At 38.2% G+C, this 24,960-nt stretch overlaps 3 protein-coding genes across 10 annotated transcripts in view; 1 reads left to right on the top strand and 2 right to left on the bottom strand.

The window, feature by feature from the left end:
* The first annotated feature begins 3,527 nt into the window (after positions 1-3,527).
* Positions 3,528-11,067, top strand: oprd1b (opioid receptor, delta 1b). Its single transcript, XM_017724070.2, has 3 exons — positions 3,528-4,012; positions 6,878-7,233; positions 8,347-11,067. Exons 1-3 carry the CDS (start codon positions 3,780-3,782, stop codon positions 8,874-8,876), a joined length of 1,119 nt encoding a protein of 372 aa, XP_017579559.1. The 5' UTR covers positions 3,528-3,779; the 3' UTR covers positions 8,877-11,067.
* A 4,925-nt stretch (positions 11,068-15,992) lies between these two features.
* Positions 15,993-22,006, bottom strand: rcc1 (regulator of chromosome condensation 1). The gene is made up of 10 exons (XM_017724068.2): positions 21,852-22,006; positions 19,998-20,087; positions 19,606-19,793; positions 18,891-19,070; positions 18,506-18,602; positions 18,290-18,412; positions 17,999-18,145; positions 17,574-17,693; positions 17,300-17,452; positions 15,993-16,807 (listed from the first exon to the last, which is right to left on the bottom strand). Exons 2-10 carry the CDS (start codon positions 20,071-20,073, stop codon positions 16,632-16,634), a joined length of 1,260 nt encoding a protein of 419 aa, XP_017579557.1. The 5' UTR covers positions 20,074-20,087; positions 21,852-22,006; the 3' UTR covers positions 15,993-16,631.
* A 942-nt stretch (positions 22,007-22,948) lies between these two features.
* Positions 22,949-24,960, bottom strand: part of phactr4b (phosphatase and actin regulator 4b) — a 42,944-nt gene continuing 40,932 nt past the window's right edge. For all 8 annotated transcript variants that reach the window (XM_017724084.2, XM_017724086.2, XM_017724085.2 and 5 more), the window contains 3 exons: positions 24,718-24,855; positions 24,538-24,614; positions 22,949-24,444 (listed from right to left, as the gene is read on the bottom strand). In XM_017724084.2, the coding sequence (XP_017579573.1) occupies positions 24,429-24,444; positions 24,538-24,614; positions 24,718-24,855 (231 nt within the window). In that variant the 3' untranslated portion in view covers positions 22,949-24,428. The remainder of the gene's footprint in view (positions 24,445-24,537; positions 24,615-24,717; positions 24,856-24,960) is intronic.

Here is a 24,960-nt window from a genome sequence, read left to right as displayed (position 1 = left end):
ACTTGTCACAGGAGGTCAAAGCCATTGATTTTGCAGTGACTTCCAGCCTCTCTTGTAATATGGGTTTCCTGAGGCCAGACAACCTCAGTAAATTGCTGGTAAACAAATACTTGTACTACCTGTACTTAGCTGCAGAGAGGACCTCTGTGTTGAGCAGACTGCTATTTAATTACAGCTCATTGCTTATTGTCTGAAATTCTTCAAATTCTTAAACTACAGCAATAATGTGACATTTAATCTACTTGTAGGATCATAAGCCTCTTCATCCAAGTGTGTATACTGACAGAGGACACAAGAACATTGTTCCTGGACTAATAGATTCCAGTGACAACTCGTCTCATGGCTGGGTGTTCAATCCTATATGCAAAGCTATAGTGTGGCTGTAGGTTTTCAGTCCAACAAAGCAAAAGCACACATGATCAATTGTTCAAGGACTGAGATCAACCGATTAAACAAATAGAAACTGGTGTGCTCGTGCTTGTTTGGAGTGAAAGGAAATGAGATTTGTTTGTAGTATTGTACCAGACTGCATGAGTTTTATGAAGTTGGCATAAGTATCTTGAAAGATTTGGTGAATGTTATGATGAATGAAAATTGCCTTTCATTATTATCAAATTCTACTAAAAATATCCATGTGTAATTTATTCTCTTGAGATTTGTGAAAATAAGGAGCTTAGTAAACACCAGGCAGATGCTAATCCACAGAAAAGGTCAGCAGTCTCATTAAAGTCTTGTAAAAGCTTAAAGTAATCAAGAGCCTTAAAAAGTAATTAGACATTTATTACCAATTGGAGAATATTTGTATAAAGGACCAAAAGGATTATCTCCTTCTCCCTACAGTCTTTAATATGTATCATTTGGTGTTGAATTCACATATCATACATAGTTACTGACATAAAGATGAAATGTAAGACAAAAAGACAAATACATCATTTGTTTGAACTGTTAAATAGGGGTAGAAAGCAGGAATACTGCACAGAGAAGAGGATCTATTATACAGTTTGGCAGGAAACTGAAAGCCAGCTTGACATCAACGGTTCCACAGTGACTAAGCATGTTGTGTAACTCTAAATGATGTGTAATGGAGATCCATCATTCACTGTCATCCAGATATGGCAACATGCAGTTTCACACAGCAGCAGTCTATCAGACCACGTTTGCTGCCTGATAGATGCCATTCCTTTCCCTGTGTAGTACAGCAGGTCATTTTAGAAGAGAAACACAGAACTTGTCGATGACACAGAACAAACAAACAAACAAATAAAAATGATAATGCACTCCTTCTCCAAGTCAGGAGCTTGGTAGATATGATAAGAAAGGTGAAGATGAGACACACACACACACACACACACACACACAATACACAACTATTATTATTATATCTTTATTTTAAGAGCCCTTTCCACTGGTGGCAGCTTATACTGCTTTACAGACAGGTAAAACATGGCATGGCATAATTTTACAGACCCCTCCACTCCTCTTTTTTTAACTATTTTCTACATTTTAGAACAATAACAAAGACATCAAAACTACAAAATATCAATTATGTAGGTATGACCAAAAATAACACAAAGAAACAAACAAAAACAAATCATAACTTTATGTTTCCTGTCCTTCACATTATCACTGTTTGTCTTGGTGCAGCTCTTTTGGCATTCGAGCAGCTTCATGTAACTTTCAAGCATTTAAGCCCAAGCCTTTAGATCACAATGGCTAAACAAACAGTCAGTCAGCTGTTTTCAAACTTTTGACTGCTACTGTACGTTAGTAGAATATTCTGCGAGTGAATGACAGTTACCTTTTAGTTACTTCAGTCTTGGCAGAAAATTGATATACCCCTTTACGATATTTCAGAAAGTAGATGACAAAGTGCTGTGAAGTGTGTTGGGTATATAAAGGGCGAGTGCTGAACAGGGAAGGGTCTATCATTCATGAATCAGATCTGTTTATCCATTATGCAGTTCTGTACTCATATTAATAATTCATTAAAGCTCAGTTTCCGCAGGCTTTTCCACACAATCACATTACCACAGCTCCAGTGGGAGGTGATTTCAGATACATTATAGTCTTATATTATAATATAACAGTTTTCATGACTTCATTGTGTTCCAGGTCTAGTGTTAGAAGCTGATTAGTTCTATAGCTGGACATGCATTAGGGACCCACAGTCAGCATAAACATACACATACACTTATAAACGCAACCTTACATTTTTTAAATTGCTATTTGTGCTTCAAGCAACGTTAGTTATGATGGTGTTGATGTTAGATTTCCCATAAGATGGATGGAGGGTAACATGATTAGATGACTAATGTTAAAGTATAAAAAACTCTTTAAAGTCTTTTCTAGCTTTAGGTCAATTCTCTCTCACTAAGATACTACAGCAGAACCAATAACTTGATGCCCTTCATATTTTGCAGCAGCATGAGGAATTTCATCACATTTAATCACTCATATTTTTCATCAGTCATTGGATTTGTTTTGATTTTCTAGCGCTCAATCACATGCCTCAACAACACCAGCTCTCTATGCATGCTGAGTCCTCATGTGTATATATATATATATATATATATATATATATATATATATATATATATATATATGTATGTATGCACTCTATTAATGGAGATTTGATCATAAGAGGATAATTCAGCACCTTGGACAAGGTTATCTTTCTTTAATACTGCCTTCAGTCCACTCAGCCCCAGACTCCAAGATCTCACCCCTATTGAGCCTCAAGGACAGGAGTGTGATGATAGAAGTCATAATAGGTCAATATGAATAACAGCATGAAGTTATATAAAGAAGCATTGATACTAGCCTTTACTGCTAGAACAAGTGGAGTAACAAAATACGCTATATATTCAAATGTCTGTAGACATCCCTTCTAAGTGGAGCCAATAAAATGGGACACTCTGAAGTAGCCACACATGAGCCTATGGTTACCATGCCCAATCATGGAATCTGTCTGCCTTTGCCAAGAAACTAAAATGGGTCGCTACTGGACTGACCTTTCAGCAAGACAGTGATCCAAACTGATCTAAACCCAATAGAAACCTTTAGAGCGAGCTAAAGAGGAGAGTGCACAAGAGAGGACCCAGGGCTCTGGACGATTTGGAGAAATTCTGTAGAGGAAGGATCTCAAACTCCCTGCTCTGCATTCTCCAACCTTATAAGATGTTATAGGAGAGGTCTAAGTGATGTTTTACAAAGTATATAATGCAGGGGTGCCAATCATTTTGGTTTACATCTACTTTAATTCAATTTGGATTTTTTTCTCATTTTTCAGTGTGAGATTAAGCTTATCCACCAAATCGTGAATTTATTATACCCATTTTACTCATCTTTACCAGGCGTGGCAATAATTGTGACTATATATGGAGACACATTTCATAACACAATTCATGCCTGAGTTTATACCAGGAATGTGCTGTGATTTTTAGCTTTATGCCTCAGTATATGCAGCTGAGCTCTTGCTGGTAGTAGCTACTCCTAAATATGTGAAACTGGCTTCAGCTGAGCGATACAGTATCATAAAGAGAGCCAGCTCTTGGGAGAGAGAGTCTCCTGGGAGGCTCTTCACTGCACGTTTCTGCTCTGCACACCCACGACAGCCTGCAGAGCCAAACATGTAGGGGAGGACTGGAGGAAAGCGGAAAACTCGTCATTTCTTCTTCTGTCTCAGCAGAGACAACACACACTCACACATCCCCACCACAGGAGCGAGAGTCCTGAGTCTGCTGAAGTCCTTCAAACACGTTTACATTGTTTGGTGCGCAATGGAGTTTCCAGCGGTGACTGTAAGCGGTGCTGAAGATCTCTATTCAGCGATGCCCTACAACTCCAACTTTTCGGAAGAATCAGCCGGACTTCTGACCAACAGGAGCGAAGAGCCGAGCGCTATGAGCGGATCCACAGCCCTGCTGATGGCCATCTCCATAACGGCGCTGTACTCAGCCATCTGCGCGCTGGGGCTGTTCGGAAACCTGCTCGTTATGTACGGAGTGGTCAGGTAAGGACTGACACACACATTACATGTATTACTCAGTGTGTAGGACCGGTGCGGGTAGCTCTTAAGTGAATGACATTGCCGATTTCTATCAACGAATCATCTGGTGTTTAACCCAGTAAAACACACTGGATTGGGAATTTAAACAGAAGAATCGCCGGGCAGCTCAACACAAACACGAAGACTGTCAGGCGCTGCAGCCTTTAAACTGTTTTAATGGCCACTGCTGCGTGTAGATGTGACAGCCAGTTTATGCTGCTGATAATTAGACAGAGATTTCATACCAAAGAGCAATATAATGTCTTCCGAACTACAACTCACTGGTAAGCTTCACTGTGGACAAATAATGTGTGCAGTGAAATTTCAGTGGAGTAATGATGGGAAGGAGAGTGGCAGAAAGATAAAGGAAGAGAGAAAGAGCTATACACATATACATATGTACATGTTTGTATATATATACAAAGAGAGAGAGCGAGAGAGAGAGAGAGAGAGAGAGAGAGAGGGAGAGAGAGAGAGAGAGAGAGAGAGAGGGAGAGAGAGAGAGAGAGAGAGGGAGAGAGGGAGATTGTGATTTCCTCAAGGGAGTGGTGACAGCTTGCCCCTCAGCAGGCGCAGCAGGAGTCAGTACAAACACCCTCTTTTCTCCACATATCAGCACATTTTTAAAAAAAAGCAACCCATAATAGATATACTAACAGAACATAGACAATCAGCACAAGACTGAATGTCAAGAATCCTCACCTGTAAGAAACAAAAACATTTTTTCAACTCTAGAGCCCTTCTTGTCATTGTGTAATATCCCACACCTACCAAATAATAATAACATTCACATTGTGATGGCAAATTCTGCTTAAAGTGGCATTTCATGTCAAAGTAAAGTGCACAAGGTGCTTGTGCAGTGCAAATGTAGCACTGATGGAGGCCATGTGACCAAAGCACTTGCACTACATGGCTTGCTTTGTGTGCGGTGCTACACCGTCACCCCAGCCCACTTTTTCTGCTAACATGATGAGCATGTTCCCATTTGCATCTACAAGGGCACTCGAGGCCCGACACTATTATCTCAAACTGTGAGATGCAGCTTGCAAACTCAAATTTAATCCTAGCACATAATGAAATATGACAAGGGAACAACAGAGTTTTGCAAAAGAGAAAATATAGGGGTCTGTCTGATTCACTGATTTGACAGATTGTGCTTTGTAAATTAACTGCTCATGAAAATGAATAATAGTATCTTTGGAGTTCAGAGCAGAGATATTACAGCACTCTTTGACCCACTTAATGCATTAAATCAGTTCACATTGCCATTATGATCATATGTTATTGTATCACATCACTCTGAGCTTATTTCATCCGTTGACCCATAAAATAAATTATCTTACTGGTGCAAAGTAAGAATCAAAAACTGGACCAAATGCATACTGTACATAACCAAATGTAATGTTGCTGTCTAAAAAAACATGTTTCTCCATTTTTGTCGATTGTTATTTTTCTGCATAACTTGAACCTGGCACCTTTACACTGTGTGAAAAGTTCACGATGACTGGACCAATACTCCAAAATCATCAACGTAAAGAACATTTTTACCTTCTTCTGTAAATGTACTATTTTGGAGGAACATGTTTTTCTTTGTACAGTGACAAAAAATAAAAAAGAAGCAGCAGCAAACTAGCCTGAGCTAGTATAGTCTATCCCAACTCACCCACCTGGTTTGATCCAAGAAAGTAAAAAGTCCACTTGTATATCACTGGTAAAGAGACAGATATATTGTAGAAGAGTGAAAACACTGTTATTCCTTAAAACGTGAAAAATAAAGTAATATATATATATATATATATATATATATATATATATATATATATTACTATGTATGGCTTCATTGAGATCAAAGACAGTTTTTGTTCAGGACTATGAAATGCTAAAGGATAAGACACTGGTCCTACAACCAGAAGAGACAATAACGTAGTGCTTTGTAAATATATTTAAGATTAACTGAAATAGATGATTTTCAAAGAATATTTAAAAAAAAAAAAAAACTTTAAAAAAAACCAACTTTTTCACATTGCAGTCCATTAAAACACAAATATTTTTCAATCTTCTTGACTGTCAGTCATTGCCAGGTCGAGGCTCAGGGATTTCTCCCGGATCATTTAGAAATGATCATTACACAATGACTCACAGAGGAGAAGCGTGCTTAATTAATTCACTGGAAGCTTGTCATTATGTAGGACTGCATAACAAACTAAACACTGGTGCACTGTTCACAACAAGCCTGATACTATCAACTGCTCTCAATTAACAGCTGATTTTAAACTGACAACCCCTCAGATTTCTTAAATATCATAAAATATGCTTAAGTTTCATTCCTTTTGTAAGACAGTTTATATTTTCATTTCTTGTAGCATTTCTCATGTAACTTTCTTCGGTTTCTGGAATTGAGCTCTTAATGTGATGTGAGTAGAAAAACCTGTGAAATCAGTGAATAGAAAGAACTAATTTTACTCTAAAACACATCCCAGATGGACATGACTCGCTGGATGAAAGGATGAATAAATGTCCCATTTTAAAAACAGCTGAAATAATTGAAATTGTTAGTCAAATAATTGAAATTGTTAGTCAGTTTTCTATGAAGAAGCATGTTTATATATATATATATTTTATATATATATAGGCACCCCTTTGTTATTTAAAATGGTCAGAAGTAATTAGTCAAAGCCAATTGTCCATTAATATTTATTTTATTTTCATTCCTGTAACCAAAGTAATTACTATCTGCTATTATAGTTATTAACAAATTATTATAATGTTGCTGCATTTGAACAATAGCACTGTAGCACTGTAGAACAACATTTCAATGTATTTCAACAGGTACACAAAGATGAAGACTGCAACCAACATTTACATCTTTAATTTGGCACTGGCAGATGCTTTGGCTACTAGCACTTTGCCATTCCAGAGTGCGAAGTATCTGATGGGCACTTGGCCTTTTGGCGAGCTATTGTGCAAAGTGGTTATTGCCATTGATTACTACAACATGTTCACCAGCATCTTCACTCTGACAATGATGAGTGTAGACCGTTACATTGCTGTGTGCCATCCAGTGAGAGCTCTTGAGTTCCGGACACCTGTTAAAGCAAAGATCATCAATGTCTGCATATGGATTCTGTCATCTGCCATTGGTATTCCAATCATGGTCATGGCAGTGACCAGAGTAACCGACAAGGGTAAGTGCTTTAAGAACTTTTCTATGTATTTCCAGTATTGATCTTCTATGATTGGACTAATCTCTACAATTGGATTAGTGTTACAAGTTTTAGGTCTATGGGAACTACTGATTGACTGGCAGCGCATAAGGCTGGACAGGGAACATTAACAATATGAGATCATTCATGAGATTTTTAAAAACTGTGGAGTGTCTAGGTAGTCAAAGCAGCAACAACAAAGCAGGGCTAACATGGTCAAATTTTCTGGTTCAAGTAAGAGCTCTAGTTGCTGCATTCTGGACTAATTGTAGATTGTTTAGGCAGCTACTGGAACATGTAGATTACAATACATTACTGTAATCCAATTGGAAGATGTAAAAATCAATGACCTGTTTCTCTGTTTCATGTAAAGATAGAATATTTCTAAGCTTAGTAATATATTCATTAATGGAATAAAGCTGTTCTAGTGATGTTATGTAACATATGCAATGTGCATTGAATGAGAAATCAGAATCAGTAGCACTGCCATGATGTTTTCCATCTACATATAACACAACTGCCAAGTCATTGACCTTTGAATGTATTCAGTCAAGTTATATCTAGCGACCTTTGGACCAAGTAGTAGCAATTTAGTTACTTTTTACTTTTCTTTTTAATTTGTTACTTGTCACCCAGTCTGTGATTTTCTTTTCTCAGTCCCCGGTCTTACTAAGTTAGGCTTCATCATTTTGCTTGATTGATATGAACAGTTGTGTGTCATCAGCATTGCAGTGGAAGTTAATTCCATGCCATGCTTATAAGTGACAGTGTGCCTAAGGGAAACAGAAGTAGTCCTTAAACAGAGCCTTGTGGGACTCCAAATTGTACTATCATAAGTTCAGGGAATTCTTTGTTTATATTTAAAAACTGGTACTGGTGAATCTGTTTTGAGAAAATAAGTAAGTTTCAGCTTCCTAACTACAACAACATGTAATAGAATGTTGTAGTCTGTTTTGTGATTTCCTTGCTAGGCTTTTGCTTGGAAGTAAGCTATTTATAAATACTGCTTTTATTATTTGCTGATCTAATGACTTTGATTTCCCTAATACTGCCCATTATTGGATAATATGAAAACCTTTCCATCTTTCTCCTTAGGTAAAACTGTCTGTATGCTGAAATTTCCAGATCCGGACTGGTATTATGACACCGTGACAAAAATTTGTGTATTCATCTTTGCCTTTGTGGTGCCTGTTCTGGTCATCACAGTCTGCTATGGACTGATGATCCTGCGTCTAAAAAGCGTGCGCCTGCTCTCTGGGTCCAAAGAAAAGGACAAGAACCTACGACGTATCACCCGCATGGTACTTGTGGTAGTGGCAGCTTTCATCATCTGTTGGACACCCATCCATATCTTTATAATTGTAAAAACCTTGGTGGAGATTGACCAGAAGAACCCCCTTGTGATCATCAGCTGGCACTTTTGTATTGCCCTGGGCTACATGAACAGCAGCCTAAACCCAGTGCTATATGCTTTCCTGGATGAAAACTTCAAGAGATGCTTCAGAGAATTTTGCTTGCCCTTTCGCTCTTGCACAGAGCAGAATAACTTTTCCAGAGCCCGCAATGCCACCCAAGAACCCATCTCAGTGTGTGGCGCATCACATTCAGTGAAGAAGCCAAGATGACTAGAGCTGGATCAGGTGCCGCTTGAAGGACCAAGCAGGACGCAACAGGACCTACAGTCCGAAGGCACTCAAATCTCAACCACTGAGTTCTGAACCTCTTCATGTAAAGCTTTGATTTCTTAACAACCAGTTATCCCTGGTTGAGAATTCTTTGTCTCTCACTATGTATTCATCTGTGAGAATTGCGTTTCTGTCATACAAAACCTTTGATTTATGGATGTACTGAAAAAACATAGTAATAAAAGTCAAGAGATGATCTGCTGAAATGAAATGGACATACACTATAATTACAGCAGATTCATTATGACCTTAACACTCTACATACAACAGTCACAAACAGTGACAAAATTGCAGTTGTGTTAGGCGTATTTAAAACAATCCATTCCCAAAACATTAGGCTTTAACTTTTAACTTTCTGGAGTTCTAAGACAGTGTAGAGCATAAATGTTTTTCTGCTGTTCACTTTCACACACCAATATAATTTACACATCCATACATAAAAACAACATCTGCTATAAAACAGTTTGTAAGTATGACTTGCTGTTGTAAAATATGTAATTTCTGTTTTGTTTCCTGTTTGCTAGCTCTAATAGCCAATAGAAGGAAATGAACATTGAACACCCATTTCCTAAAGGGTGCTAGATTGCCAAAGGAAGCAAGTTGCTCATGCTGGCAGTGTTGCTGTATGTGCCTTTCTGTGCCTTGATAAAAGACTAGGAAAAGTAACAGGAGTGAAAGCAGGTCTGCTTAAGGTTTGTCTTTATAAACTCCTTATAAATACAGGCCACCTACCAAACAGCAGCATGACACATTGCTTTATTTCAGTACAATAAAAAGCAATTCCTGAACTGTACAGATAATTATATTTTGGTACCATCACAGAAATAGGAATTTGAACAGTCAACCTAAATGCAATGAAATGCTAGACCTCATTATAAGAATAATTGGGATTTTTTGCTTTTTGCAGCCTCTTGGCAAGAATCATGCTCAGACTTAAAGGTAGACCTGGTACATTATTTGTTGCACTTTAAAACAGTTCATATTCACACATCTCATTTACAGAAATGAACCAACCATTGAAATGTTTCTTGGGGAATCAAAAGGTGTTCTTCTATGGCTTCACTCCAAAGAGCTCTAACAAAATACAGAGAATATCACAGTGTAGGAGGACCTTCATGACAGAAACTGAAGATAACTTGCAAGGAAGAGGTTATTTAAGCAGATGAGGATGAGTATCAAAAAACTATCTCAGCAAATCATGATTAGATAGTTTGGCTTACATTGCAAACACTAAAATCTAGTGGTTTTGTTAAGAGCTTCGTTTGTCAGTGTTCACCTTACTGATTTAGTTAAAAATATCAACTTACAAATCTTTTATAAAAGCTTTGATTTAGCTAATAAACTGTTGACAGTGTGTGGCAGATTGAGCACACAATGTTGTTATAGCTCCTTGTCTCAAGGACAAATTTAACACAGTTTGGCCTTTCTTACTCATGTTCTATCTTTACTGGCAAAACAAGCAGGCATTTCGTGCAGAAATATATGAGCAGTTTACAAATAATTGGTCGATTTTAATGAAGCATAGAATTTATGTCACATTTGCAGCCATTTCTGAAGATTTTTCACCAATGATGCATTTTGTGTTGTAACAGTATTTTCCATTTTTGGTGAGCATAGAATAAATAACACGTTTTGATGAATTTTTCAGGACATGACTCTATTAAGAACTTTTTTTTAAAATTCATTTATTTTTCTGTACCTGTTAATATGCTCATGCAGTTCATATACTGTGACTGTGAAACAATCAATGTGAACTTAAAAATGAGAGAGATGTATGATTGCAAGTTCTTTTATAACAGCATGTATTTGGTGGAGCTTTTTTTGTGGCAAATTTCCTCTGTATTTATTTTTTTTTATATAAATATCTTAAGCTGTATTTAGTGTTAGCAGACTAATTAAATGAGTTTGATGTTGTTGGTTTTTTTTTTTATTTAAGAAGGACTGTGAAGACTTTGATGCTCTGATTTTGCCTGCTGTTGTGTTCTGCAGTGTGACTCTGATAATGCTCAAATAAGTTTTCTCTTGCAAACGTGAACTTCAGTATATCACCTTATTTCTGCATCTGTGACAACTGGAGCTAAATATAATAATCAAAATGTTGATTTGATATTTACATAAACTTTGTTTGACATCTTTGTGTATGTGTCTAACATTGACCATGTATATTATTATTTGCTATGGAAAACATGGAGCATCTAATGACTTTTATTATATGAACAAGTGACATGCTGTTTTACTGGATGTATACTGGCTCAAAGATAAAATGTATCGACAGTGTGAGAATAAACCTAAAAAGCAATCCATGAATTGGAGACAGATTCTGAATAGTCATAGATCAGACTTATTAAAATACACACATCTTCTCATTTGAAAGAAGAGGTAGATATGCATACACATATACATACATAAATAAATAAGTGAACAAATGTAGCCCATAGATCCATGTGCCTGTGTCTTTGATAAATAAATGCTTTTATGTTTAACCAAGACTACATTAAACTAAAAGATAACATCTTGTTATGCCTATAAATATCATAAATTGCATTGTTTTATCACAACATGGAAACATTAATATACCATAATCCTTTTCCTAATCATACGTTTCATTTTCTCCAGGTTGTGTTTTGTACAAGCTGAAAATTAGAGATGGGGGAAGAGGTGACATTAACACTGAATGTATTCAACACCAACTAAATTATGCTCAAAAGGAGAGAGGTTTTTCTAAGGCCAGTTTTCAATAGATGTTATTGAGAGAGGAAAAAAAAGAAACATTTAATGGCAAAATGATAAGACTAATGAATATGTGAGTGCTAGTGACTGTGAAGATAATTTGTTTGTTTGGGTAAATAAGTCAGTAGAACAGAATGTCTTAACTGTCCAGAAACAAATTGGAAATCAGGCCCTTCTACTTTTGTATTTTGAAAATCTCTGCTACAAATTGTTGTGGTTTAATTCACTTGAATTTGTACCTTCAAGAGGTAATAATAGAAATCAGAGATAGGCTTAATTCTGCTTAATAACCTAGACATTCATATTCAAAAATACCTGAATGCAATTTGTGAAAGAACAAACATATTGCCTCAGTGGAATCACACCTATTTTGAGACTATCCATGCTAATTGGAAAAAAGTCTCCATGTTTTTTTGTGACATGTGGATATGAAATGCTAATTTAATAATATCAGTTTCTAATGAGCTTATCTGGATATTCTGAAGTGAGTTGCACAAGTGCTAAAGAGCAAAGCACAAACACAAGAAGTGTTCACTGGGGACTTCTGAGCAGATGTACACAAGCCTAAGATCCACCTATCAGTCTTGTGGACAAATCTGAAAGAACTCTGCTTGTCTGAATGTTTAGTGCCAACTTTAAAGTTTGGTGGAGGAGGAATAATGGTCTGAGACTGTTTTTAATAGTTTGGGCTGAGCACCATAAGGAAATCCCAGTCTTAGAGCATACAGTGATATTCTAGAATTGTGTACCTTCAACTTTGTTGCAACAGTTTGGAGAAGACCTTTTATCTGTTTTAGCATGACTGTGCTCCTGTGCACAAAGCAAGGTACTTATTATTATTATTAAAATTATTTTACCCCATCAAATACATTTAGGATGAAGTGAAATGGTGACTGCAAGCCAAGCCTCGCTGCACAATCATTCCAATCTACTAAATATGAGAAAAATCAAAAAGCTTCTATTTAGCTACCAAACTCTTGACTTACACATTGTATGGCAGATGGGTCACATAATGTGTTAATTGCTCCTTATCTCAAGGGCAATTTACTGGCAAGTCCAGCACAGCATGACCACTTACTAATGTTCTTTGTTAGCAAAACAAAGGAGTATTTTTTGCAGATGTATACGTCCATTTGAATGCGAAAATAGCAGTTCACAGATAATTGGTCAATTTTATTTGAAGTTCTAAAATCTAGAATCATTCCAATATGAGAGTATTCCAGAAGAGTGGAGGCTCTTTAAGCACCAAAAGACGGACCAACTGCAAATGAATTCCCATTGCTTTTGAATGTGATACTCAACAAGCATGTAATGTAATGTTCGTCCATATACTTTCACCCATGTAGTGCATGTTCCTCCAATTAGCCAGGATATGTATGTTTCTTTGTTTTTATGTACTTTTTATTACATGGATGCCTTGGCTGAAGGTGAGATGTTTTGGTTGAAGGTGGACAAGGAAGGTGGCTTTTTTTTAGATTTCTTTCTTTTTTTCCAGAATATTCTGTTAACTGTCTGCCCTTCGCTGTCAGAGAGCATCAGTTTTCAACCATTGCTGTTCCTACGTGATGCAACTTTTTCACAGATACCAGCATTATTCTTGACGTTTTCATGACACTTTGTGCAGATATTGTGGCTTGTCCACCTAAACAAACTCAACCTCTTTGGCAGATTTTACATAGCTAATGTTTTTTATATATGACATATATTAGAGCTTATACAAAAGTAAAACAAATACATTTAATATGTTAACATTTATATTTGGTCCTCATTAACTCAAATTTGTCTGTATATATACATATAAAAATTACTGTGTCTAATTATATATTGTTACATACTGCCACTATCCTCAAACATGCTAATAACCAAGAGTTTCTTTTACTTGGTAAGCGTGATAGAGAAGGGCACCAAAACTCTTTCATTTAACTCGAAACATATGTTCTAAGACACACTATATCTGATTAACACTTTTCTATTTGGTCAGGCTGCTTGTAAAAGCAGCAGGTCACACCACATCACAGTTCTATTTACTTGAAAGGCAAAAGACCACTACCTCTGATCTGAGGCTCTGGCCACACAGCACAAGAATGAAATAAAAACACTACATTTCCCCTCTACTTCATAAGGATACTTTAGCTCAGTCGTCCATCGTGTTCCAGAGCAAGACAGACAGAAAAGAAGTATACAATAACACAACCAAATGTGCCATGGAAAGCCACATGACACAGCTGGGACACAATCCCCAGCAGCTCTCAATAGTGCTTTTAATGGGTTCATCCTCAGGTGTGGAACAATAAAGACATAGGTAAGTATTCAAACATCACGTTTTCACCTGGACGTACTCTTTTTCTATTTTCCTCAAGGATTTGAGAGCATTCCGTAATAGGGAGGGTGTCAGAGAGCAGAGCTTTTTTTCAGGCACTTAGAGTGGGTGAAAAACAGCAGCGTGAGCCACTAAAATGGTGAGGAAGCCCTGACAGTAAGTACTTTCATCAGCAAGATCAAAACCTGCACACCACCTTACATAGCCCCATATTAGTCATGCCAGAGGGAGCAACATCAGTGAAAACACTGCGGGTGAGAGTGAAGAGGGGGCATCATTAAATTGCTAGAGGAAAATGTACTTGTGTCTAAGTAGACTTAATAGACAAGGGAGAATACAAAACAATAAAGCACCAGATTAAAGAACAATAAGGAACAAAACAAATAAACTGCCTTGATGCAACAAGCGTTTATTGTAAGATTAACACCAGTCTTGTTTACCTTTTAAAGCTATTTTTAACAAAATATTGTTGTTATTTATGCAAAATGATACAGTTAACGGAGTGAAAAGCTGCCTTAATGCTTGAACTTAACATCACCCTTACCCAAACTCCAGCCAACAGCCTCACTGGCTGTCCCATGTTGATATGTATGAAAAGGAGGCTACTTGTAACACAAAACTAAGAAAAAAATAACCCACACTGAACATCAAAATAAAGACCATAAGAACACAAAGAAAATACTGTCTGATGAGCCATCATTTACTCATTATCCAGCTTTCTCTTCTCAGAATGCCAGTAGAAGCCTTTATCCCACTTGCTACCAGCTGCTTAGCACAATTGTGTCTTCTGAAAGAATTTGATTTTTTCCCCCCAATCTTCCGCATCATACCATTCAATGGAGGATTAAAGACTCCCTACAAACAAAAAGCAGTTCAACTAATTTTTGCTGATATCTCCATTATCTAATTCTAATTTGTGAAATCAGCTGTTTTAGGATGCACCCATCTCCTGATACAGGTGTTCAGTTGCTCACACAGCTTTTATAATTTCCATAGAAAAGCACTGCTAATAGAGCGGTGATGCTGGAGCTGCTGCACATGAGCCCATAGTCACAATGTCCAATTATAAGCACTGATGAGTATATAGCCTTCTGGCACTGAGCTCTGGGGCAGTTTAACTGTATTCTCTAGAGAGATGGAGCTCCATCTAATAATTTTGGGTTGAGGTAGTATCATTCATCAGTACCTGACCTCACTACGGATAATCAACAGAACTGAATAATAATTCCAGTATTAAAGAAACATTACAAAAAAAAACAAAGAATGGTTTGCTAAAAGTTCTTTCATATGAAAATAGGACTGTTAGCAAAAGAAACAGGACATCATGGGGTGGGGTGGGGGAATCAACAAAAACAAGAGGACTAAATAATGGTGACCAATCAAGTGCTTGCATAAGAGGCTGTTAGCATTTTAAAGGTTTCAGGAGGGGGGGGGGGGGGGGGGGACAGCCTAGAGCTTCTCACGCAAATACCCTAAAATCTCTGCATGAGTCACTGTGGAAACACACACACACACCTCAAAAACTAGACAAGCTTTAATCCGAATTTGATAAAAAGACACCATCCTCATTTCGAGGCAACTTTTATAGGATTAGGAAATTTGAGCATCACAATCTACTTTAAGTACAACCCAATGAATACACACTTCATAACCAGAAATCACTAATCTAATTAAGATTAAATGACTGACCTAACTATGGTCATAGTAAAAACATGGGCAAAATCTGGTCTGGAGATTTTTGTACAAGATCATTTCATTTCTACATAAGGTAGAAGCAACCCTGAGGCAGCAACACGTAAATCACTAGAGTGTAAGGAGATTTTCTATTAAAACAAACAAAAGAAACGCTTGATATGATAAGCAAATTACTGAAATAACACTGGTAATTGAATCAGGTCAAACAAAATGAAATTTTTTACCTCCAAATAATTTCTATTGGGCAAACAACAGTTCTCTAATTAGTATTAAAAAATATATATAAAAAATTAAATAAAAAAATTCAGAAGTCTGGAAAGACTTAAAGTTTTATTACACTTCCCATAGGGCCAGCACATTATGGATGCAATCAACAATTTGTATTTGCATTTTTAGGAAAACAGCGTAATACAATTTACAGCAATATCAAAGGATTTTTTTCCCTGTAAAAATGTAATGAACACACTGCAGATGCATAGACTTATTGCTCGCACCAAAAAAAAAAAAAAAAAAAAAAAAAAAAAAAAATTTTAAAACTGCATTGCAGGGAACTTTCTAAAAAGACCTGATCAGTGATGAAATCATTTCTCAGCACATACATGCACATTTTCACTCGCTGCTGGCGACCCCCACAATGCCTACATACAGATTCTCATTAAAAAGAATTAAGAAAAACAAGCAAAAAAATACTTTTTTAAAAAATAGTCTCTGATCACGATCTACTGGAATACATCCAGTGAAGATCTGAGCTCTCCACAAAGTGGAAAAAAGATTAATCAGATGAGACCCACCCATCTTTCCCTCATGTCACCATCTTGACCAATTGGCTGGCTTGGTTCAGTACAGGAAGTCTTAGCAACCCCAGATTCCCCATCCCAGTTCAAGCTATGGTTTTACAGTTACCACTGACACAGTAGTTCAGCCTAGCTCCACAACATTTGGGTTTAATATCAACTCTCCTGCTTGTCTTTGACCAGCAAGACCGTGTGCTGCCCTCCACTGGAGGCTGAGAGAACTACGCGGTTCTCCAGTTGCTTTCCAGACATCTCCATTGGACTCCACACATCTTCCTCTTCTCCTGTACCCAGCTGCATGTTAGTGCCCATGCCCCAAGCAAACACAGATCCTAACAAACAAAAACAATGAAGTTCAATACAAAAAAGGCAAACAATCAAAGTGACAAGAGGTCACTAGCACTACATAAACACTCAACATACTCAAACAAGTCCAAAGAAATATTTCTCCTGGAGGAGAAGGTTAGGTAAGAATATATTAAGCAATGCATTAAAGATGGTATATTCAAATACAAAACAACGGGAAAAAATTTAAAAATAATTCACTGATCACAAATGGAAATATTCATATTTGATATGACACATAACCGGAATATTGGCCAAGATCAGAATGGGCAGATTTTTGCTCAAAACATGAAATCTAAGTAAAGCAAGAGTAGTGTAAGCCAAGTTAAAGCACCCATACCAAAATTCTATAGCATAATTGTGCTAAATAGTCCGTTGCTCCATTTACATGATATATTTCACATATCACCATTTAATTTGTCATTCAAACAGACAATTGTTTTAACATTTCAACAGAAAAATCATTTATGTATTCCAACCTTGTTTAGTGACGGCATAGCTCACAGACGCACCACAAGCCACCACACAGGCCCCACTGACCCCTGTGACTGGTGTGGGCTCACTCTTTTCCACAGCACCTTCTCCTAGGCCCAGACGTCCATACTCGGCCCGACCGAGACTGTATACGTGACCTGGAAGAAAAGAATTCACTTTTAAGGATACTGCTTCAATTCAATAATCCATCCAAGAGCCCAAGACTGCTGATCACCATCCATTACTTCTAAAAGTCTGCAGCTCAAAATGTGCAGTTACCTTCAGAATCTAAGCAGACAGTGTGGTGTTGGCCTCCGGAGAAACCTACCCATGAGGTAGTGGAATTCTTGAAAGCAGTGAGCTTTACTGGTACAAAACACGTATTTGTGCTTTGGGTACCTTAAACAAAAAACACAAATACATTATAAGCAAAATAAGCAAAAAAAAAAAAAAAAAAAAAAAAAAAAAAAAAAAGAATGAAACGGCTGATCAAGTCCTGCTAAAGATACAGTATAAGCACTATTTGAACACCAGAATTAACAGCTCTTCCATTTGTACTGATGAAAAACTGGTCAATATTACCAAGGGTTCTTCAAGCAATGGGAGTCACTGGACTCTAAATTCTGCAGTAATTCAACAATTCTCTATTTAGATAACATAAAATCCATACTTATGCACTTTAAAAGTACACTGAGTCCACTTACCCAGCTGGTGATAGTTGGAAAGGCCAAAGCCATAGACGTGGCCATCTTTAGAGACAGCAAAAGTGAAGTATGCCCCACAGAAGACATCAGTGAAGTGGACTTTCCCTCGTGGCTTGACCATGACCATCTGTGGCTCCAGCAACCTCACTACATGGGAGGAAAAAGATACATACAGACATACATACATACATACGTACAATAAAATACTTAAAAAGCACCTCAGACAGGAACTATGAAATCACTTATTTTACACATTACACTTAAGACAATCATAAAAATGTCAACACGTACTCAATCCCTTCCTGCCCCCACGGTTGGCAAAGCGCTCTGGCACCCTCCCCAGCTGTCCCTGATCTCCACAGCCAGAGGTGTAGATTTCACCATTCTGAGTCAGCATCACCAGGTGGTCATTGCCTTTTATTACAGAGGCATAAATCTTCCGTTAGTTAGAGAAAAATAAATAAATAAATAAAAATGTTTCCAATATGACAAAAACCAAATCCTCACCTGAAGCTATTTTAACCACAGATTTATCTAGAGGGACTTTGGCAGGTAAGACAGATTTTTTCATAGGTTCAAGGAGACCAATGACACCGTTGTTATCCTGCAGAGGAGAAAATATTTGCAACAAAATAATTTTTATTCATAGACAATTTTTAAGTCTCAAACAGGGAATCTAAAATTACATACTTTTATTGATCATTTGAAATGTTTAAATATAATTGGGTCAATACAACAGAATGAAGTAAATACAATTAAAATTTGTGAAACGTAAACAGCATATAATCCCTATACTTAGAAAACTTGTTTAAAATTCTGAGCTACAAAGGCATAAGACATGACCAGCAACTGAAAACTGAACACAACTGCTTAGTGAAAACAACTGGCTCACCCTGAAAGAGCCCCACATGAAGACCGCTCCCTCTTCTGTGAGAGCAGCAGTGTGGCTGTCCCCTGCAGAGACCTGCACGACCTTCTCAGCTAACTCCACTTTCCCTGGAACCATCTCCGAGCCTTCCTCTGATGTATCCCTACCCAGAGCACCCTCATCGTTACAGCCGAATGTGTAGATCTGCATTAGGGAGCAAAAAAACACCCATTCACAACAGTCCACAAAAACCACAGCACATCAGAGTAAAAGCACTGCATCAGGACACAATAAGAGCTCGTCAAATTGGCTAAATACATCTGTGGAACAATAAATGACAGGCCTCTACAACAGCTCTAGTTACAAAGGGAAGTTAGAAACAAAACTAAATTGAGATTTTACACTCTTGTTAAAACTCTTTTCTGGAATTCTGTGAAGCTGCTTTGGGACAACATCCGTTGTAAAAAGCACTATACAAATAAATTTGAAAATTTGAATAAAACAAAATTCTATGCAGTTACTCTATATAATGAAACCTAGTCTTACACGAAAACTTGAACACTCCTGGTGAAATAGCATGTTTTGTTGATTTTACTGAGAATAGGTTAACATACTCTACAGGTAACTATCTCTACGCATCTGACGTATCAGAAACAACATCTGAAATGCACCATAACATTTCTAGAGGCCATGTTTTGGATTTTAACCCCCCCCACCACATATACATCCAAGGACTTACGTTTCCTGTATCGCTGAGACAAACCGTGTGCATGCCCCCTGCCACTGCCTGTATGATGTTCTCTGGAAGGGACACCAGGGCTGGTTTCTTCCTCTCCAATACATTCTCTCCCAGGCCCAGCTGACCTACATCACCCTGTCCAAGCACCAGGACCAGTCCCTTCTCCTGCCCATGACTCTTATGGGACACTATAGACAAACACAATAACAAACCAGAAAGAAGAAAGATTTAACTACTGCCACATCCTTGAGTCTTGATGATAATCAGTCAATGATATGCACCATTTTCATTTCATTAAGACATAGCATTCGGAAATAGTTTATATAACCTGCGATCAACTAAGCGCATTTGTTAAATGAAACCAGCATCATCTATTCAAAGCTTAACAGTACCTTTCACTTTTTTCAAGACTGTTGAGTCCTCTGTTGCGCTCTCTTTTAGCCTCTTTGTTGCTTTTTTGGCAGGCATTGCAGCTCAAAATCCTATAAGAAAACTTCAAAAATTAGTCACATACCATAAAGAGATTGCAGTTTCAAATATTGTCAATACTTCCAGAACACTGACCAACCACGTTTCACTGCAAAGAGACTATAACTAGGCCTGCGAATGTGGATTTGGTTTAGCACTACATGAGAAATGTTAAACAAGAATTATTCGTATTTTTATGTTTGACAGTACTGACATTTCAGATATCAGAAACAATATAGAACGTGGCATATTGTGCATCATGAAAAAAATCTTGAAGTACTTTAAAACATTTCTGCCATATCACCAATCCCTACTTACCAGCCCACAATCCCACCACACATACCATACATATTCACTACTTCCTCGGCAACACTCAGGGAATTGTAAACAGAAACTTTTACATTCTTAGGGTTTTTTTTTATTTTTATTTTTTTATAAATTGTCTATTAAAGCAGGAGCACAGTTAGTCTTAAATAGCATTTGGGTGCTGATTAGTAAAATCTCCAGCTAGTGCTGAAATGAAAGTAGTTAGCCGGCAAACAGAGTGCGCACAATTACAATCTGCCTCCCACCCCAGGGGCTGCATTTAAAGTGGCTCCTTAATCCTCATGTATATCATGAAAGAAAACTTTTACTCCAAACAGTGCACTATATAAGTGCTGTACATGTCCACAGACTTCGTTTACTATCTGGTGAAGACTACCTTTTTTTTTAAATTCCAAAAAATTTAAAAGTACCCAATATTTAAAAGTCCCCAATATTAGAAGCTACAGTTTATTTCTCACAAACACTCGCTTCACTTACGCAAGTGACAGTGAAATTTCACCCAGATGCTTACATCAAGACGGGCGGACGTTCACAACATTTTCTGCGCAATTCAATCACTGAAATGCAAACAATCTCAGCGGGCTTGACAGAGAAACGTACTGTCTCAAGATTTATTTAAATTAGTTGTGACACGAACTAGGAGTTGCAAAGTCTACACTGCGACTCCTAGACTCCCCAGATTTCGACGCTTTGTTTGCTATCCAAAAAACATGAGAAGTTACAACTCCTACTAGTCGTCCATCATCAAAGTCACATGAAGTTCAAACCTAACTTCACGACACTTTCATGACTGGTCAATTGATTAAATGATTCAACAGTCCATGTTAAATAAAGCCAAGGAATTTAGTATCGTGTCCCACTGGAGTGGCTGGATCCAGGCTGAATGAGCCATTGATGGAGTGAAGTTACAGCTGCTGTTCACGGACAGGACGTGACCGTTTGGCGCCGGCTTCCTGTAAATATGACTGACGGGCACCGCTGTTTAACGCAAATGGACTTTTGAACAGAAGCAAATAAACAAAGAGCTGTTCTTGGGTTTCTCGTGAGACACACGGTGGCACTAGCAGCTGCTTTCCGCTCCAAACTGAAGCCATTAACTAACGTCATAGTTTCAAACAGAGGCGAGCTCAGGGCAGCGCGGCTGGGCATGCTCTGCTAACCGACTCACAGCGGAGGGCGAGCGGGACTAGGTAACCGCTTTACATGCAGGTGTGATGCTCAGAACACGGCAGGAGAACCGGCTGAGCAGGAGCCACTGCTGAAATCCCTGCATTTCAGTAAAAGCTTCGCCGCTGCACGGCTCGACTGGAGTGAAAGTCGCTAGCTTTAGCGTTAGCATTAGCGAACACCGCCGGCATGATTTCCAAACCCGACGTCGAAGCAACACGAAGTCCGTCATTTGCGACGAACCGCTCTACTAAACGAGCCGCACGGTCTGTCGAGTCACTTACCTTGACAATTAAACTCCCAAAAGTGATGTTGTTCGTGGAGCCGTTATAAAACACGCACGCAGCTCTGCTCTCCTCTCCGGCCGGTTTCAGCTCTGCTCCTCTCTGAGTGTGAACACGAGTTCAGCGCCTTCACCCTTCATTTATTTCGCTGACACATTCAAGCCAGCCAGACTCACACAGCGGCTCCTGCTGGTTCGGAGCCCGAGGCACCAGCGTTTTTTCAAGAGTAGAGGTCCACCCTGAAATACGCAAACTTGTTTTCCTGAGATATTTACCAGACGGGCCAAATATTTACTGCAAACGGACCAACTTTAACTGCTTATGACGGGTCACGTGTTTAGAACGATCAGGATCCAGTGAGCGCGCTGACGGCACAGACGATGAAATGTCATACACGCTTAAAAAGGGAATCCAGTCGATTTCCACGGAACATCAGATGTAGTGTCATTCAGAGCGGTTTGACGTGAAATGCGGTGGTGGTGGCAACCAGACATCTGAAGCGAATGTCTCAAACTACATCGTAAATTCTTGTTTGAGAGCACAAAGCATAAACACCGATCAGGCATAACATTATGACTGTTTCTACGCTCATTGTCCATTTTATCAGCTCCACTTACTAGAGGTGCACTTTGTAGTTCTGATACTTTGTGAGCCCCCTTTTACACTGTTCTTTAGTGGTCGGGACCCCCATGGACCCTCACAGAGCAGGTAGTATTTGGGGGGTGGATCATTCTCAGCACTACAGTGACAGTAACATAGTAGTGGTGGTTTAGTGTGTGTTGTGCTGGTCTAAGTGGATCAGACACAGCAGTGCTGCTGATGTTTTTAAACACTGTCCACTCTATTAGACACTCCTACCTTGTCAGTCCACCTTATAGATGTAAAGTCAGAGACGATAGCTCGTCTGATGCTGCACAGTTTGTGTTGGTCATCCTCTAGTCATTCATCAGTGGTCACAGGATGCTGCCCACAGCGCTGTTGGCTGGATATTTTTGGTTGGTGAGTTCCTTCAAATGTTTATAACAGAACAGGACTGGATCACACCTTCTTTTAAGCAGAATTATATTTGGTGAAAAAGTACAATTAGACCAGGAAAATACTATTTGTAAGCATTTTTAATTTAGATTCATAAGTGACAACTAAACAGAAAAAAACAGCTTCTAAAAGTTCACATATAATCAAAAACAAACATAAGATGAGCTGCAACGCTACACTAACATGGAACAAGTGTATTAAGATGAAGTCTTGTAGTGTGGAATAATATGCTAACATTTTGTGCTTAAAAAAATAGCAACCTATTTAAAATTTTAATATATTTAAAATGTTTCAAAATAAAAGGAAGACCAGATATACACAACAGTCAGTTTAATCTAGGGAATAGATCTGTACAGCAGAACATGTTCTATTATTCTACTGGCCATAGACATTAAAAAAAGAAAGAAGAAAAAGAAAAAAAAACGTTCCTGCCGAAACAGTTTCCCTGTCAGCCATTACTCTATAAAAACAATTTTATTCATAGTGCTGTGTCAATACTTGCCCATCACAATGACTTTCTAAAAAAAAGTCTACATTTTAATAAGTTATTCTTATTCAGACGAGTATGCAGTTTTATTTGCCAGAAACATGAGTTATATTTGATTGAAATGGTTGAACCCCATGTATTAAAAGGGCTTAAAACATCATATACTGTTGTACTGTGTAGATTAAAACCATGATGCGAAACGTTAAGTCTAAAATTCTTGTGTGCGGACAAAAAAAAATAAAATAAAATAGAGAAAGAGAAAGACCATCGGTTTCCCCTTCCCCTTCTGTAACAGTGAGCTCCAAAAGAAGGGCTAGTCTCAAGTCTCAGTAAGAGAGGCATGAAAAGGTGGCCACTTCACATAAATTCAAATTCAACATTACATCATAAAACCTTGTGCATTACAGTTTCTAATTATAACTTTCCAATGAATCAGTCTAAGAGAAAATTACAGCAATCTATACAGACATACACAAATACACAAATATCCTCGTGTTTGTCCATGCAGAGTCCACCTGTGCACACTTCTGCTCGGCCACCCTCAGTCATGAATGTTTATTATTACTGTTTTTATTATTCACCATCATTCTTATCACTATTATTTGTTAAGGTTATTACATTTCCCTAAAAGGAAATAGAGTGTGTAATACCAAGTATAAGCAAAAAAAGGCCACTCTATAGACTGTCTTTTCCCCTCTGAGGGCAGAGTGACATCAGCGGAACGGTCCCTTGCATGATGTCTCCGGATGGCGCGCACACTGCACACCCCTCATGGGGTCCTTCATCACTTCTGACTTGGCACATGTCAGTCTCCCTTTAGTTTCAGGGAGGAATACTGCATTTGTCCTACAGTGCTCAGCCCTCACCCCCAGCATATTTACAGAAGGGCAGACGACTGAGGAAAAGTTCTCTATTTGTTCCAGGTATCTGTACAGTACATTCACTGAAAGGCAGTCTCTGTCAGGGCGCATGAACACCCTGAGGGTCCTTACTGAATACACAACAGTCTCTCTCCCCAGCGCTGAAGTGCTTCAATTTCCAGACAATGGAAGATGTTAAGGACGATGGAATCTAAAGAAGACAGGAATATGTAGAAGCACCTTTTTTAGAACCATAGATTTGAACTAAGTAAGCCACGTTTGTATTATGGTGTGCATTGTTTACCTCGTATAAATCCTACTCTCTTCATGAACTTCCATCTCAGAGCTCTTGAATTCATTGAGCTCCTTTCGAATTGCAGCCTAGGTAGAAACCACATGATTAGGAAGCAAAACATAGAAGCGTTGATAGATCATACAGTTGAATTGGAAAACCAGCTGAGCAGCAAGAAAGCTGAAACTTTACCTTGTCGGCAGGAGTGAGTTTGGTCCATGGCTTGTCAGCACGGCGGTCGTAGTCTTGAGCGAGTGTGACCTCCACGTACTCGTGGAAGCGCAGGATCTTTCTGGCCTGTAGCTCAGCCACTGTGGGCCTCTGACTTAACTGAAAAGGGGACAAAATGTCAGGTGAATACTGCATGTGTTTTATAAAAAAAAATACAATTATAAACACATCATTAATGTACAGTGTCATATTAAAACAAAGCAG

Source organism: Pygocentrus nattereri, chromosome 3 (genome assembly GCF_015220715.1).
Source record: "Pygocentrus nattereri isolate fPygNat1 chromosome 3, fPygNat1.pri, whole genome shotgun sequence".
In the NCBI taxonomy this organism is placed as follows: domain Eukaryota; kingdom Metazoa; phylum Chordata; class Actinopteri; order Characiformes; family Serrasalmidae; genus Pygocentrus; species Pygocentrus nattereri.
This window is presented reverse-complemented; position numbering and strand designations above follow the sequence as displayed.

Bases quoted from the DNA above. Each gene is read 5' to 3' on its own strand.
- rcc1 (XM_017724068.2), bottom strand. From the start codon at position 20,073: ATGCCTGCCAAAAAAGCAACAAAGAGGCTAAAAGAGAGCGCAACAGAG. The intron at 19,794-19,997 runs GTACTGTTAAGC...GTTTGTCTATAG, and splicing joins AGTCTTGAAAAAAGTGAAAG to TGTCCCATAAGAGTCATGGG. The intron at 19,071-19,605 runs GTAAGTCCTTGG...TCCCTAATGCAG, and splicing joins GTCTCAGCGATACAGGAAAC to ATCTACACATTCGGCTGTAA.
- oprd1b (XM_017724070.2), top strand. From the start codon at position 3,780: ATGGAGTTTCCAGCGGTGACTGTAAGCGGTGCTGAAGATCTCTATTCA. The intron at 4,013-6,877 runs GTAAGGACTGAC...GTATTTCAACAG, and splicing joins GTTATGTACGGAGTGGTCAG to GTACACAAAGATGAAGACTG. The intron at 7,234-8,346 runs GTAAGTGCTTTA...CTTTCTCCTTAG, and splicing joins GACCAGAGTAACCGACAAGG to GTAAAACTGTCTGTATGCTG.